The 14,886-nt window shown below is 33.4% G+C and overlaps 1 protein-coding gene across 1 annotated transcript; it reads left to right on the top strand.

Annotated features, from left to right (window-relative positions):
* Nucleotides 1-1,178: 1,178 nt before the first annotated feature.
* LOC18612098 (Nucleotide/sugar transporter family protein) lies at nucleotides 1,179-14,801 on the top strand. The gene is made up of 13 exons (XM_007048699.3): nucleotides 1,179-1,510; nucleotides 1,982-2,737; nucleotides 2,842-3,011; nucleotides 3,288-3,373; nucleotides 3,499-3,548; nucleotides 6,699-6,766; nucleotides 7,948-8,048; nucleotides 8,220-8,232; nucleotides 10,109-10,293; nucleotides 10,523-10,609; nucleotides 12,433-12,527; nucleotides 14,035-14,194; nucleotides 14,360-14,801. Exons 2-12 carry the CDS (start codon nucleotides 2,229-2,231, stop codon nucleotides 14,153-14,155), a joined length of 1,485 nt encoding a protein of 494 aa, XP_007048761.1. The 5' UTR covers nucleotides 1,179-1,510; nucleotides 1,982-2,228; the 3' UTR covers nucleotides 14,156-14,194; nucleotides 14,360-14,801.
* The last annotated feature ends 85 nt before the right edge of the window (nucleotides 14,802-14,886 follow it).

The following is a 14,886-nucleotide window of genomic DNA, read 5'->3' as shown; positions in this document are numbered from 1 at the left end:
AAAAAAGTTGAGGGGATTTGCAATTTTGGTTCATAAGTAATAACAATATTTTAGAAATTAAAGTATAACAAAATATTTTTAAATATGTCGTGTAACAATAATATTTTTTTAATATGGTGTGTAACAATAATATTTTTTTTTCAATATGGCGTGTAATAACTTTTTTAACTATGACGTGTAACATATTTTTTTACATAGCGTGTAACAACAGTATTTTTTTTCAATATAGACTGTAACAACCTAACCATGACTTGTTACAGGTTTTTGTACATGACGTGTAATAAGCTAACCATAACTTGTCACATGTTTTTGTACTTGGTTTATCACATATGTTGTACATGGCATGCAACAAGCTAACAATGGCTTGTCACATATTTTTGTACATAGCGTGTAACACGTTAACCATAACTTGTCACAGATTTTTGTACATGATGTGTAATAAGCTAGCCATAACTTGTCACAGGTTATTGTATATGACTTGTCACATATTTTTATACCTGGCATGTAACAAGCTAACCATGGCTTGTCACATATTTTTGTACATAGCGTGTAACACGTTAACCATGACTTGTTACAGGTTTTTGTACATGGCATGTAACATCATAGCGTGTAACTTTATTAAAGGTAATTTTATCAAACTTATTAAAAATAGTTAAAATTATAAAGAAGGTTAATTTTAAAAACATATTATTTTTAAAGATTATTTTTAAAATGTCCCAAATAATTATTATTGGTTTTATCTATTTAAAAAGAATTAATAAATCACTAATAATAGAATTAAGGAATTAAAAAATTTATATTTATTAAGAACACCTTCACCTATCAATATTTAGTCATATTAATTGTATTTGCTAGCTTTTATTATTGAATTTTCCTTAAAGGTATCAAATTCAAAGATTACATTTTAATTTAAATAAAATAATTTTAATTTTAAATAAAATAATAAGTTAAATCTTGAAATAAAAATTTTGATAAACATTGTATGACCATTGACTTTTGAGAAAGAAAAGAATGAGAAAGACCAATGACATTTGATAGATTTAATTGCTTTTGATACGGATATATGTTAAATTTTAAACAAATAGTAAACAAATTATGCCAATAATCTCTTAAATTATTTGATAAAAAATTTTTATGTTGCTATTGGTATTAAGCTAGTTTAAGTATATCTAATAGGAGAAAATTTCAACCTAAGATTGCTTTTGGAGATGGGGGTGGCAAAAGCTCATAATGAAGCAGACCAATAAAGAAGGAAGGAGGAATAAAAGCAAAAAGAAAAACATGTATCTTTGAATCTACGCTTTAGAGACAAACGAAGAACAACAACAACAGACAACAACGCCCAAACGCACGCTCCCAATTACTTCTCACCAACATTCACATTAATAATCTATAATCCATTACCAGATCAGATCTCTCATTTTTCCTTTTTTTTTTTTTAAATTTAAAGTTATATCGCTCTGTCTCTCATTCTTCTTCACCGCTTTGGATCTCATCGAAACTTGACCAGGTCAGTTCAATGTCTTTTCCCCTTTTTCTTTTTTAAAAAAAAATTTAAGTTGTATGTTTTTTAATGTCGTTGTTGAATTTTATTGATCTTTCAGCTCCTTTATATATATATATATATATATATATATATATATTTGATTCAAATTTCTAGTTTGTTTCTTTTAGCCTCTTTTCCTTCATTTCGAATGTTATTATACTGGTTAATCTCACGAGTTGCGGGAGGCTTTATTTATTTATTTATTTTTTATTGGGTTGGGGGTTGATTTGTTCGAATGAGTTGATTTAATGCTGTGTTTTATAACTGGAAAAACTGAGTAAAACATCAATTTGTATTTTTGAAACATAATGCCTGGCTGTTGACTGTGGTAATGAATAGGTTTCGGTTTTTTCATATTTTCCGACCTCTTGCTTTTAAATGAAGATGTATTATACTCAAATTTGACCGCCTTTGGTTTATATTTGATTGTAACAGGTGCCATCCGGGTTCTTTTGAATGATCTAAGTTAAGTAGAGTGGCAAAAGCCCTTTTAATGTCCTCAGTCAATTCTTAGTTCATATGGTGCCCAAAATATTGTTCACATAATAGTTTCACGTGGTAAACCTGAGCAAATTAATATACTATTTGCATAAATTGATGGAAAAAAAGGTGCTAAGTGGCCATTGGCAAATTGTTTTCCCATCTGGTGTATAGATGGCTTTAACTTGTAATAATAAAGGAGATGGTAGAGAGTAATTTGAATAAAGAAACAGTTGGATGCACAGGGACAGCTGATACTCAGAGTGGAAATCAAGCTTCAGGTCTTCGCAGGGAGCCATCTTTCTCTCGCTGGGTCGATGAAGATGGGACAATTCATTTGGAACACCGTTTTGAGACTACTGATGCATGTCTAGAAGACTCTGAATTTGAGTTGCCTATGCTTAATCAGAGTGAGTTAGAAAACAGGGTCAGATACAGTAAATTTTCAGAGCAAAGTATGCACTTGAATGGTGGTAGTACCATGGAAGATATGCATGGGGGAGATAGAAATGGGAAATATGCAGCTTTTGATATTGAAAATGAGTCTTCTGAGGATTTAAGATTATCAAGTAATGCCGTTGATGGAGCCAATTCTACCGGTAATTGGAAAGCACTGGCACGAAATTCCAAGAGCTCTGTTTCTGCTGCGGATGTGTTGAAGACACTGTTCTTTATACTTGTATGGTACACTTTCAGCACATTTTTGACCTTGTAAGTCTATCTTGAATTAGTCACAGCAGCATGGTAGCTAAATTTAAGACCTTATTTTTTGCAGCTTGTACATTTTTCCTCTTATTATATTTTGCTTTGAGTAGGTACAATAAAACCTTGTTGGGAGATGACTTGGGGAAGTTTCCAGCTCCCTTGTTGATGAATACTGTCCACTTCACAATGCAAGCTGTTTTATCAAAGGCGATCACATGGTATTGGTCTCATAGATATCAGCCTACTGTTGCAATGTCATGGAGGGATTACTTCTATAGAGGTAAATTCATCCAATATATGTCCTCTTTTTTTTTTTTTGCTTTTTTATCATGTGAATTTGGTACTTGCATTTTGTCCATGGAAATAAATTTGTAAACTTTATTTTTGATATTACATCGTTAGCTCAAACCTAAATGCATGTTTGCACTTAGATTTAGAGTTTTAAATTACTAGTATTCTGTCCTACTATGCCTTTTCCATCTCTATGCATTTCTTTGTAACTTATTTTATTAACTTTTCTATCAACTAATGTACAGATGGACTTTGCCTTTCACAGTTGTACCTACGGCTCTTTCAACAGCACTGGACGTTAACTTGAGCAATGCATCCCTGGTTTTCATATCTGTCACTTTTGCCACAATGGTTTGTTAACTTCTCTATACTCTATGTTATGATGAGTGTTTAGTCTCTTTTAGATGAAATTCCCTCTCTTACTCTGTGAATATATTGTGTAGTTGACTGAACTATTTTTCCTATGTACCTTGCAGTGTAAATCTGCAGCTCCAATATTTCTTCTCCTATTCGCTTTTGCATTCAGGTGAGTTTTCTGCAATTGATTTTCATGTTCATTCTCCATGTTTGGATAGTGCTATACTGTTTAGACTTTAGGTGGTCTTCAAATGCTGGGATGAAGCTCCCTTTGTAGATGTAGGGACTAAGTAACTTGGTAGTTTATGCGTTTACAAGCTTGAAGCCATGCATTTTTAGAGTATCTTTTAGATGATAGCTACTTGGCTACTTCAATTGTTTTCCTTAAATGCTTTTTCTTTTTCTCATGGCAATAGCAATATTTCAGAAACAATGAGCGTTGGATGAAGCACTCTACAGGATTGTGTGCTTGAAGAATAACCTTAAATTAATTGCTGATAATCTAATGTCAATGGCAATGTTCTTAAAACAAATCTGGGCTTTGAACTGCCAAAGGCAAGTTTCAAGGGGGGAGCTTCTAAGTTCAAGCCTCCTCATACATATACCTACATATCAGAAAATTTTTATCACAAAACTAAATCAAAGCGTTGTTAAAAGAAAAAAATCATGGTTAGTCTGCTGGGTTGGTTCCTATAGGAACTAATTCTATGAGAACCCTACGTCAAGAGTGATTAGACTTTGCTTTAAACCAATTTTATGAAATTAGCCTACAAGGTTGGTTCCAACTGATTCCGGTGTTGGATTGGACTATTGCTCACCCATCTTCATACCTTGACTTGCATCGGTTACCTCTGGAAGTCAATATTTTCAATGTTAGATACCTGGCTGGTTTTGAAAAACTATAATAGCTTGGCTTGTTTGAAAGAGTTTGACTACATGATTTTTCCTTTAAAGGTTTTTCCCTAAAAGGATTAGGGGTTCACCACCCTAGGGCTAGTTCTTGAGTTTCATTTTGAACTATCTGGTGTGGTTAATTACGTTTAGTATGCAGGATGGGTCATCTATCGCTTCCTTTTCCTTCATGATCGATTGGAGGATCATGAGATGGATGTATGCGACTGACATTGTCAATCAATTGACTAAATTTTGCATTAGAATTAGCACCAATAAGATCTCAGCTCAAGTGAATTAGCCGTAATTCCAAAATAGTTGGGGTTGGCTGCTTGAATCTGTTTTATCCATTTTGCATGGTCGAGGGCTATATCACCTGAAAGATCTAAAGAAATCATAATAGATGCTGAAAATTCAAAACCATGTTTTTATGATCTACACCAAATACTAGTGAATGCATCCACAATAGGAAGTTATTGGCCTGATAATATCTTCCACAACATAGTTTAGCTTAGTAATTGTGTCTACCCTCAGGTTGTTGAATTAATGATTTATTGGGCCTTTATTATTAGCTCTAGTGTTAACCAAATGGTTGATGGGGCTAGGATAGAGCTTGGGTTCAAATTTATTGATTTGAAGGGCAATTGTCTTGTTGATTTTATAATTTTTTTATTGGGCAAATGTCAGATAGTTACTTTAATTCATTTTTCTACTCACTTTTTATGCTAAACTACTCTTAAAAAGTTTGATTTTATTTTTAAAAAAAATTGTTTGTTTTATTGATGTATCTTGATTATATTATAGAGCTTTTGGTTGTTTTTATACTTGTTAGGGATGAGAATGGGCATATCTATTTGGTAACTCAACCCACCCATGCCATTTTATTATAAGATTAACTACACCTGAGCCTAGGGACTAGACTAGGACAACTTGTAATAGTTCCCTTGAAAAGTTCAACTTTTTTCTTTTCTTGGTCAAATTATGTAAATAATCCTTTTACTTTACCAAAGTGGTGGATTTTGTCCCTCTTGTAATTCGTATAAATGGAGTCGTTGTACTTTCAGATTTGTTAATCTCAATCCAATCGTTAACACTGTTAACATTCGTCCATTGAGTTGTTGGTGTGGCATTTGACCAAGATGATGTGGTATTGACCAAAGCTGATGTGGCATTGACTAGGCTAATGTGGCAATTTGAATATGCTGACATGGAATTGACCATTTAAGAAAACCTCCCCCCCCCCCCCCCCCCCATTTTCTATCTTTTCCTTCTCTCCCTACACCAATAGTCGCTCACTTTCTCTCTCTGAACCTGGCATCTGTCTGTCGCCATCATCTGTTGGCAGACTGTCAGTATCAAAATCAGCTTTCTCTCCTCTTTTCAACCTCCTTTACCCTTTAATCTGTTTAGTTCTCCTTTTTCCCTCTTTTTCTTTTTTGCAAAAAGATCCTACATCTAGTCAAGATCATTAGATTTTGCCGTTGCCAACCCCGATTTCTTCTTTTTCACACTCTCCTCTACCCTTTAATTGGTTCATCTTCCCTTTTTCCCTTTTTTTTTCTACCTCTCTTCTTCCTCCTCTTTTTCGGCCCTATGCCACTGCGGTAGCCAGTGGCCTTCTCCTTTCCCCTCTTTCTTCCTTGCACCATAATCCTCCCAAAAGAACCTCTACACCAAAAAAAGATGTAAACCCAAGCCTCTTCTTTACCCCATTTTCCTTTTCTTTTTGGTGGTATTTTTAGTTGGTGTGGTTTTGGTTAGGAATATGGTAGTCTTAATTCTTTTTAACTTAGGTTGGTTATTGGGAAATTTTGGTGGAAAGATATAGGAGAAGTTGCTTGTTTTAAATGTTGATCAACTGATTCAGTTTAATATTTAATCATCAAATGGCAAGAATTTGTAGGGTCAGGAGTAGATTTTCTTGTTCTTTAATCATCAAGATTAGGGAATGTATCTTTTTTCCTGTTCTTCTTGAGCCGTGTTATTAGATCTGTGATTGCGTCGTTAGACATGAGGTGAATGCAGTGATGGGAATTGGCATGGTTTAGGATTATGACTCATGCATGACCCTTTCATTTGTAAAGTTTTCTTCTCAGAAGTTCTGCAACCTTATGCATCATAAGTTTGGGATCAAAAGTTATTTCTTACAAAGCGTCATTATAAGGGCATTACTCACCTATTTTATATTAAGATTTGAAATTACCATATAATTGTTGTATTAGATGCTTTTCTTCACCCTAAAAAATTGGTAAATTTATTTTACAAGCAGTTTTCTCAATAACAATTAGTTTTTGTAGCAAGTTGTCTTCAGATACCTGTTGCTCTTGCTGCTGCTGCTTTTTCTTTTTTGGTATTCTATGAGAATTGAGTGTCTTCTTTCTCATGCCCCTTCTTGTTTTGATCCTAACATTGAATGTATGTTTGATAGGTTGGAGTCTCCAAGCCTTAAACTTTTAGGTATTATCTTGGTAATATCTGTTGGGATTCTATTAACAGGTATGGAGTCTTGACTAATAGATGGATTTTACTTTTAGCTGTAGCCAATGATTTTACTTGCTGTAAAGTGTCACTAATAGATGGAGATTTTCGTCATTTGACTTATCCTTTTGCGAAGTTTCACTCTCTTTTCTCCTTTCTTAAAGTTTTCAAGTGTTTTGGAAACTAATCCTAATATTAGACAATGATACATCAAGGGCATGTTCTTTGTTCTCTTTTTATTCTTGGCATTTCATGACTCACATGAATAAAATTATGAGTGTTCTTGTGGTTGATGGAATGATTTAAGACTGGAAGGTATGAAAGTGACAGAAAATGGTAAGGAAACCTTGGATTCACAGCTACATTTTATTAGGTGTCACAGCTGGGGTTAGTGTTGCTTTGCACAGTCCATACAAGTACAGTAGCTGCTGAAAATTCTCACAAAGTTGTGCTCCTAGTCCAAGAAAATGAAAGAGATGTACAGTTGTTCATATTATCAATTAAATAAAATTCATAAGTATTATATGATAAATGAAATTACAAAAATAAAAGTAAAAACACATGATTATTTCATAATTTAGTTATGAAGTAACATAAAACTTTAAAAGAAAGAACATTCTCAATAATGTAAAATGTGAATTAGTGATATAAATGTTGAAATCAGTTTTAAAACCCATTTGTTTTTATCTTTTTTTGTTCTTATTTCGTTTTATTTTTATGTTGTAAACATGATATACTTTTATAACATTGAATAAATATATTGTGTATTTCAAGAAAATTTGTTATTTGATTTAATTGAATTATTATTTTTAATAATTTCAAACATCAGATAAACTACAACATGAAATATATAATATATTAATAATCACTTTGTCATTATGCCCTTAATGGTCATTGTATCTCTTTTCAATCGCCTTCATTGTTTTACCAATTATCAATTTTAACAATCATGCTGTCTAATCACACTGTTGCAATCTCTTCTCAATGGTAAATTGGGCCTTAATCAACCAAATAATCTGTCTCAAAGAACTTTCTACAGTGAGTTTGTCTAATATTCGAGCAGGTTGTAACAACCTTTGGTGTTGGTGTTGGTGTTGGTGTTGCTTCTCTCTCTCTCTGAAATTTGTTTAGTGTGTTTCTCAAGCTTTTACAATGTCAAATAGTATAACACTTGTGAAACTTGATTTTTTTTATTCCAGTTGCAAAGGAGACAGAGTTTGAGTTTTGGGGTTTTGTTTTTGTCATGCTTGCTGCTGTTATGTCTGGATTTCGCTGGTGTATGACTCAAATTCTTTTGCAGGTATGGCTTTGATCCATTTGTAATTTACATGATATATTAGAGTTCAATTATTTGATCCAATTTTCAAATTATTTTTCTTTTCTCTTTACTAACTACATTGATTGTTTTATCTGTTGCCTCCAAATTGACATTTCAATGGTAATGGTGTCTGGAATGGAATACTATATAAAGAAAGAAGCCTATGGTAGGTGGTCTCTCTTTCTTCATTTTTTTAGTTTATCATATTTCTTCCCTTTCGCTGTTGGTTTATTATATCGCCACGTAGTTTTCATACTTTTTTCTTTGTTTTCCAATCAGTATGTTTGTGCAATATTATTATCATCCATTCTTGATTTAGACAACATTCTCATTGTTATTGCCAAAAGACTTGTTCTCTATTTGATTTTTGCTGGAGGGTGTCCAAGTTTGTGTCAGATGTTCTTGTGGCGAAGAAAGAATGAGGGTTGATACATTTGGTACCTCAAATATAATCAAATGTTTAATTTGGTACCTAAAGTTTAAAAATGCACAATTAGGTACTCAAATTTTGCTTTGATTTATTTATTTATTTGCACATGAGGTTAACTTCGTTAGTCAAATGGGTGATATGTTTAAAAATAGTCAATAAGAATGCATTGTGTCTAAAAATATCATGTCATTTTTCCTTTTTCTTTTTCTAATTTTGAATTAAAAAATAGATTTGGAAATAAAAAAAATTCAAAAAGAATAAAAATAAAAAGAGAGAGAGAGAGAAGGGGAGGGGGGGTGTTTTGGATCAGTATTATTGTGTGATATAATTATCATCCATTCTCGATTTAGACAGCATTCTCATGGTTGTTGCCAAAAGACTTGTACTCTATTTGATTTTTGGAGGATGACTAAGTTTGTGTCAGATGTTGTTGTGGCGAAGAAAGAACGAGGCTTAATACATTTGGTACCTCAAATATACTCAAATGTTTAATTTGGTACCTAAAGTTTAAAAATGCACAATTAGGTACTCAAATTTTGCTTTCGTTTGTTAATTTGCATATGAGATTAACTTTGTTAGTCAAATAGGTGATATGTTTGAAAATAAATAGTCAATAAGAATGCGCTATGTCTAAAAATATCATGTCATTATAAAAGATTTGGGAAAAAAAGGGGAGAGAGAAAGAGGGAAATTGGGGAAGAGAGTGAAGAAGAGGGAAGAGAAGAGAAGAGAGAGGAAAAGGGGTGGCCTGGTGCTGATTTGCCCAGATCAACATTGGCTTCCCCCTTCTTTTCTCTCTCTCTTCCCTTTTGTCTCTCCCCCTGATTTCTCTCTTCTCTCTCCCTTATTTTTCTATTTTTTCTGTTCTTTTTTGTTTTTTTGAATTTTTATTTTTCAGATTTTTATTTTTTAATTTCAAAGATAAAAAAATGAAAAATTCTAAAGTAAAAAAGAAAAAAATGACATGGCATTTTTAGATATGTGGCATGTTACTGTTCTCTTATTCTAGACATGTTACCCATTTGACTAACAAAGTTCGTCTCATGTGCAAACCATAAACTAAAACAAAGTTCAAGTACTTAATTGCACATTTTTAAACTTTAGGTAAATCAGGGTACTAAATGGATAATTAACCCAAAGAATTACATATCTTTCAGTTTGCTTAAACACTAGATTTTTTTTTAGCAGTAATGTAGTGAGGAGTTCGCATACTGCAATATTAGGTTCTCTAGGTGTACTGCATTATATCGTAAGTAATATTCTTTTCTCCAGATAACTCATACATGTAAGAGATGCTTCAATCCATTGATTTATGCATATGATATGTGGTTGCTTTATTGTTCAGTTTAATTTAGTTATAAAGCTTATTTTGTTAGTGATCTTATAAGGGGTGATCTTGAAGTTCTCATTTTAATTCTGATGACAATATTCTAGAAAACTTTTCTAACATCTATGAAAATGGAGGGTTTTAATTTATATATATTGATAGATTGCAAATGGTTTTGCTAAAATTTACCACCTTTGTTAAAATGAGGTGGTCTTCTTTTTCTTCTTTGTTCTTCTGATTTTTTACAGCATTGCTCCAAGGTAATTTCTATTTAATTGTATCCAGGTTTGAGAAATCCACTTACCTTCATGAGCTACGTGACTCCAGTGATGGCAGTTGCAACGGCTATTCTTTCTCTCTTCTTGGATCCATGGCATGAATTCAGAAAGAACAATTATTTTAATAATTCATGGCATATTGCTCGAAGTTGCTTGTTGATGCTTTTTGGTGGAACACTGGCATTTTTTATGGTAGGAATATATGCTGAAGCATCCTTTGAAATATTTCTTTTTCTTTAATTTTCCTTTTTAAATATTTTTGGCTTTCTCATCCTTTGAAAGGTGGGTGAGGGTTTTTTTTTTTTTTAATAAAATTTTTGGAAGCACTTATGGACCATATGGCAGGCTTTCCATTTCTCTTTATGCAGCTGTAATACAAGTCTTGTGGTTTGAAGAACCTAAGCTTTTCTTTTTGATCCAGGTTTTAACAGAGTACATTCTTGTTTCTGTAACTAGTGCAGTTACAGTGACAATAGCTGGAGTTGTGAAGGAGGCTGTCACCATAATGGTATATAAATTTCTTGCTATATGTATATATTGTTAAATGGTTATGCAAAATCTTGGCATTTTTACTGAAGGCTCGCATGTGGCCTTCTGACTTCTTAATTGTGACTCAGTGATCCCAAGTTTTGTAGTGCCCACTTATCTTAAAATATTATTTTGGAGCTAACGGTAGTATAAACAGTTATTATCTACTTGTGCAGATTGCAGTTAGCTTCCTTGGGGATAGTGGTCATTTGTCATTGGGTATTGTTATGTTTTTTTAATATTTTATGACATCATTTTGGAACTTTAAATAGGTTAGCAAAAATGGTGAAATTGAGCTACATGGTTCCATTTGAGCCAAAATGGATTATCCCGAGCGGAGTTCAATCAATCATTCTTGAGCTCAGTTTGTGCTCGAGCTTGGTAATATTTAGTCAAGTTGAGCCTCACAAGAGAAGCTTGACTCAGCTTGGCTTGGTTGATTTACACCCTAACTTTGGATTAGGATCAAATTTGGATTGTTTAGGGTTATGAGTTGATGGGATTTGAATGGCATTTCAGGTTTGGGTGGTAGGCTATTTATCCTACTTAAGTTGGACTGGGTTGGGTTTCAGGCAAGTTGTTTGCATGTGGCTTGCTTTTGCCACCTTAATTTTATCAGCAACCCTCTGAGAAAGGATGGTATGAAATTGGAACTCAACACCAGCAAATATCACTCCATTAAAATTATGACACATCTTGTTTTTTACATATCACTTTTAGAGCCTGTTTTAAGTTCGGATATTATCAGTTTGACCTTCGTGAAATATTATTTCACCCTTTAATGACTCCACATCTGGAGTTAAAAAAAAGTTTGACTTGTTAAAAAGTAGGATTACCTCTCATAATTTTAATGAGTGATTTTGTTGACATGAAGTAACCATTTCATATTTTCATATAATCCTTTCTGCAACCAGTCAATGCCAATTGGGAAAAAGTGAATTGTGATGTGTGGCTAGTCAGAAATTTTTATGCAATGAGCTTAATTAAGGGTATGCTTCTCGCTACAGTTTAGAGTAAGTGTGGCTATTCATAGCTGAACTTATTAGTCCATGCACCCTAACTGAAATACATATACATTCTTTCTAAAGAAAGACATTTGTTTGGGTTTGGGATACCTGATCCAAAGCCTTCTATAATTGGTATAGTCTAGTTTGTAGATAAAACTGCTGGTTTTGGACTTATGATATGTAGGAATTAGTTCTCTAAACAAGACAGGTGATGATGAGAGGATTCTGGTGGAGCCTGCCTTTGGAATTAGCTAAATGAGAAAGAGAACTATAGAAAGACAGAGAGGCAGAGGGAGAGAGAGTAGAAAATGGATGACTAAATGATAGAGCAAACTGCCATTGGTTGTAATCCAAAGTTCTTCCAACTATATCCTCGAGTACATTACCAAAATGGACAGCGATCAATGAGTTGATTATTTTAGGTAAAAAATTTGTAAATGAATGGTAGAAGAGATTAAGTGTGAGAGTGGGAGGCTGTTCACATAGGAGGGGAAATTGTTTATCAGATTTCATTTTAACAATCAGGTCTTAGATTAGGTTTGGTTGTTGAATGGCTTTGTTCCAAGTCTCACTAAATTTCCAATAATCTTTTGGCTTGTATTTGGACTGGGAGTAGAATACTGATCCACCTTTATCCTATCCAATGAAATCTTCTTGAGCTAATAGGGTGTCAGCCTAATGTGCAGAATGTTATTTTCTTCTTGTTTTGCCTATTAATGCTGATTGTACTCTGTTGTTCACTTTCCTACAATTTATTTGCAATTTTTTTCTGATTCTTTTTCTAATGCTTGTTCAGGTTGCAGTATTTTACTTCCATGATGAATTTACCTGGTTAAAAGGAGCTGGACTATGCACAATTATGGTCGGAGTCAGTTTATTCAACTGGTACAAGTAAGTGGTTGATAAATCTATGTTGTGAATATGCATTTATTTTGGCTTGAGGCTTGCAAAAATTTTTGGATAGTGATGTTCCTTTAAAATTTCTGAAGTTTTAACATTTTATTTTTATTTATTGCTTGTGACTGAAATATTGAATGCAGACGAGGTCCATGTTTCTTGGATCGTGTGTTACAAAAAGGCTATGCTTTCTCTGGTTTTGTTGAACTAAAAGAATATTTATATGTTTCCAGTTCATTGTTTTCAGATCTTATTTTTCTGTTAGATATTGAAACTCAGCATCTGTTCCTATCTGAAGTTAAAGCTTTGGAGGTTTTATTTATAATTGAGTCATTTCTTTATTAAGTGAAGGCATTGAATTAGATGGCTTTCCACAGAGAGGGTAATATGATTAGCACTTTTAAACCTACACCCCTAGTTATTGAACTTTGCCCAGGGTTTAGGAATGCTGTATGTCATTTGAAGGGAGATTTCTATAGTTCCTTTTAGTATTTTTGCATTTTTTTTTCTTTTAATTAACGCCAGAATTTGTTGTTTGTGATTTTTGGTGTTTTAAGTTAATCAAGTAAGTTGGTGTACCTAATTGATTAACTTGCTCCTAGTTTTTCTCTGACTTCTGACTTAATTAGTTAACTTGCACACTTGGCCAATTAACTTGTACAAACTTCAGCATTTTTTATTCTCTTATAGTTACTATCAATCTCAAACTTCACAAATACTTCTTGGGTTCCTTATTTTATTCATCTAGTTTATTTTTGGTGCTGATGATTCACTGCTTTTAGGGAATAGTCATGGAGAATGTAGTATGCTATGTAATCACTTTCGTTACCATTTAACGAGGTATTAGGAAGGTTACAGCTATTTACTGCTCCAAACCCTATAAAGGATGAGGGTTTCTTGTTCCTAGGATTCCTGGAGCTTAAATGAGGCTACTTGCTATCTTCTTCTCCTGCTTGTGTAATTGGGAAATTGATATACTCAACCTAATCTGGTTTACGAATTTTCTTACCTTAATTGTATCTAGTTCAAATTTATACTCAACTACATCTTACCAATTTTAAACCCTAATTGCATCTATTTCCAATTTCTCTCTGTAATCCCTACGGTTTTCATGTTTGCTAATTCTCACCTTGATTAGTATATCGTTTTCTTTATTCAATGAATCACAACTTCTGAGCTATAGTTCATAGAAGAAGAGGGGCATGCTTGGATTTGTAGCCAATTGAGCAGTGTTATGTCTAGGTTTTAACAGTTGAGTCCAATTGAGGATATGAAATTATATTGAAACCGAACTATTGATGGCTGTTTCAATTAGTTATTTCATACCGTTTCCAGTTTGTCATAACATTTTAACATGGATGTGTCTGTCAAATCTATTTCTTCACCTGTTTTTAGAGTTTATGGATGTAAATCCTGAGTTTGTTTCATTTTGCTTTCTGGTTATTACCATGGCCAAAGCTAACCTAAAATGCCTATGTCATTTTTGTTATGCCTTGTTCAGATACCAAAAACTGCAGAAGGGTAAACTAGAAGAAGGCGAAACGGCGGGGTTATCCGCAACTAATCCTGCCGCAAAGTATGTCATCCTTGAGGAGATGGAGGATCAAGATGATGTCCCTTGAGAGCTTTAGAGATCACATAATATCCATCCAATGAACCTAGTAAGCCTCCACAACGCCCTCATAAAATAAATTGACCCATGCAAATATTTCTGGATTCACCATTAATATGCATGATTTTAAGTCTCACGTCATACATCAATTCAATTCCTCTCACTAATTTTCTCTGCATGTTGCAAGATGTACTGAGAGCTAGTTGAAATTCAGGTTTTACAGGAGATGCAGCTCTCAGTCTCCTATTGCTTTGCTTGTCGAGAACTGCAATTGTAGTTTACCTCCATAATGTTGGTGGCGAAACAGCAAGGTTTCCTAAATTAGTAGAAGTCACAAACAATTTTTTGACATTTTGCTGTTCATATTAAGCGGAAAACAGGCTTGTATGAAACAATTCATCAAGTTTTCAGTAGGGGGATCGCTTTTTCCATAAACACACGATTCCCCATGCCTAGTGTAATGTCAATTCAATTGTCATTCTTAAGTATGGTGTATGAAAATTGCTATGGTAAGCCGTAGTAGATCAGGTTGTAGATTATAATTCAAGATATTTTACATTTGACCAAATTGAAATCCCATCATGCTAGATGTTTTTTGTTGTTGCACTGAATGTAAAATAACTATGAGTGTAATATCATGAAACTCATATTTAGGATTTGCCATTCCTCTTAGACGTACTGCATGTGGCACCAAAATAAAGGATATGTTTTATGGATGAAGAATAGAAGTTTGTCCTAATC

The sequence above is a fragment of the Theobroma cacao genome, chromosome 1 (assembly GCF_053813885.1).
Source record: "Theobroma cacao isolate CCN51 chromosome 1, ASM5381388v1, whole genome shotgun sequence".
NCBI classification, from domain to species: Eukaryota; Viridiplantae; Streptophyta; class Magnoliopsida; order Malvales; family Malvaceae; genus Theobroma; species Theobroma cacao.
Note: the sequence above shows the minus strand (reverse complement) of the source record. Positions and strands in the feature narration are given on the sequence as shown.

Coding starts and splice junctions, on each gene's coding strand:
- LOC18612098 (XM_007048699.3), top strand. CDS start 2,229: ATGGTAGAGAGTAATTTGAATAAAGAAACAGTTGGATGCACAGGGACA. Junction 6,767..7,947: donor TGTTGGGATTCTATTAACAG/GTATGGAGTCTT, acceptor TTTTTATTCCAG/TTGCAAAGGAGACAGAGTTT. Junction 10,294..10,522: donor GAACACTGGCATTTTTTATG/GTAGGAATATAT, acceptor TTTTTGATCCAG/GTTTTAACAGAGTACATTCT.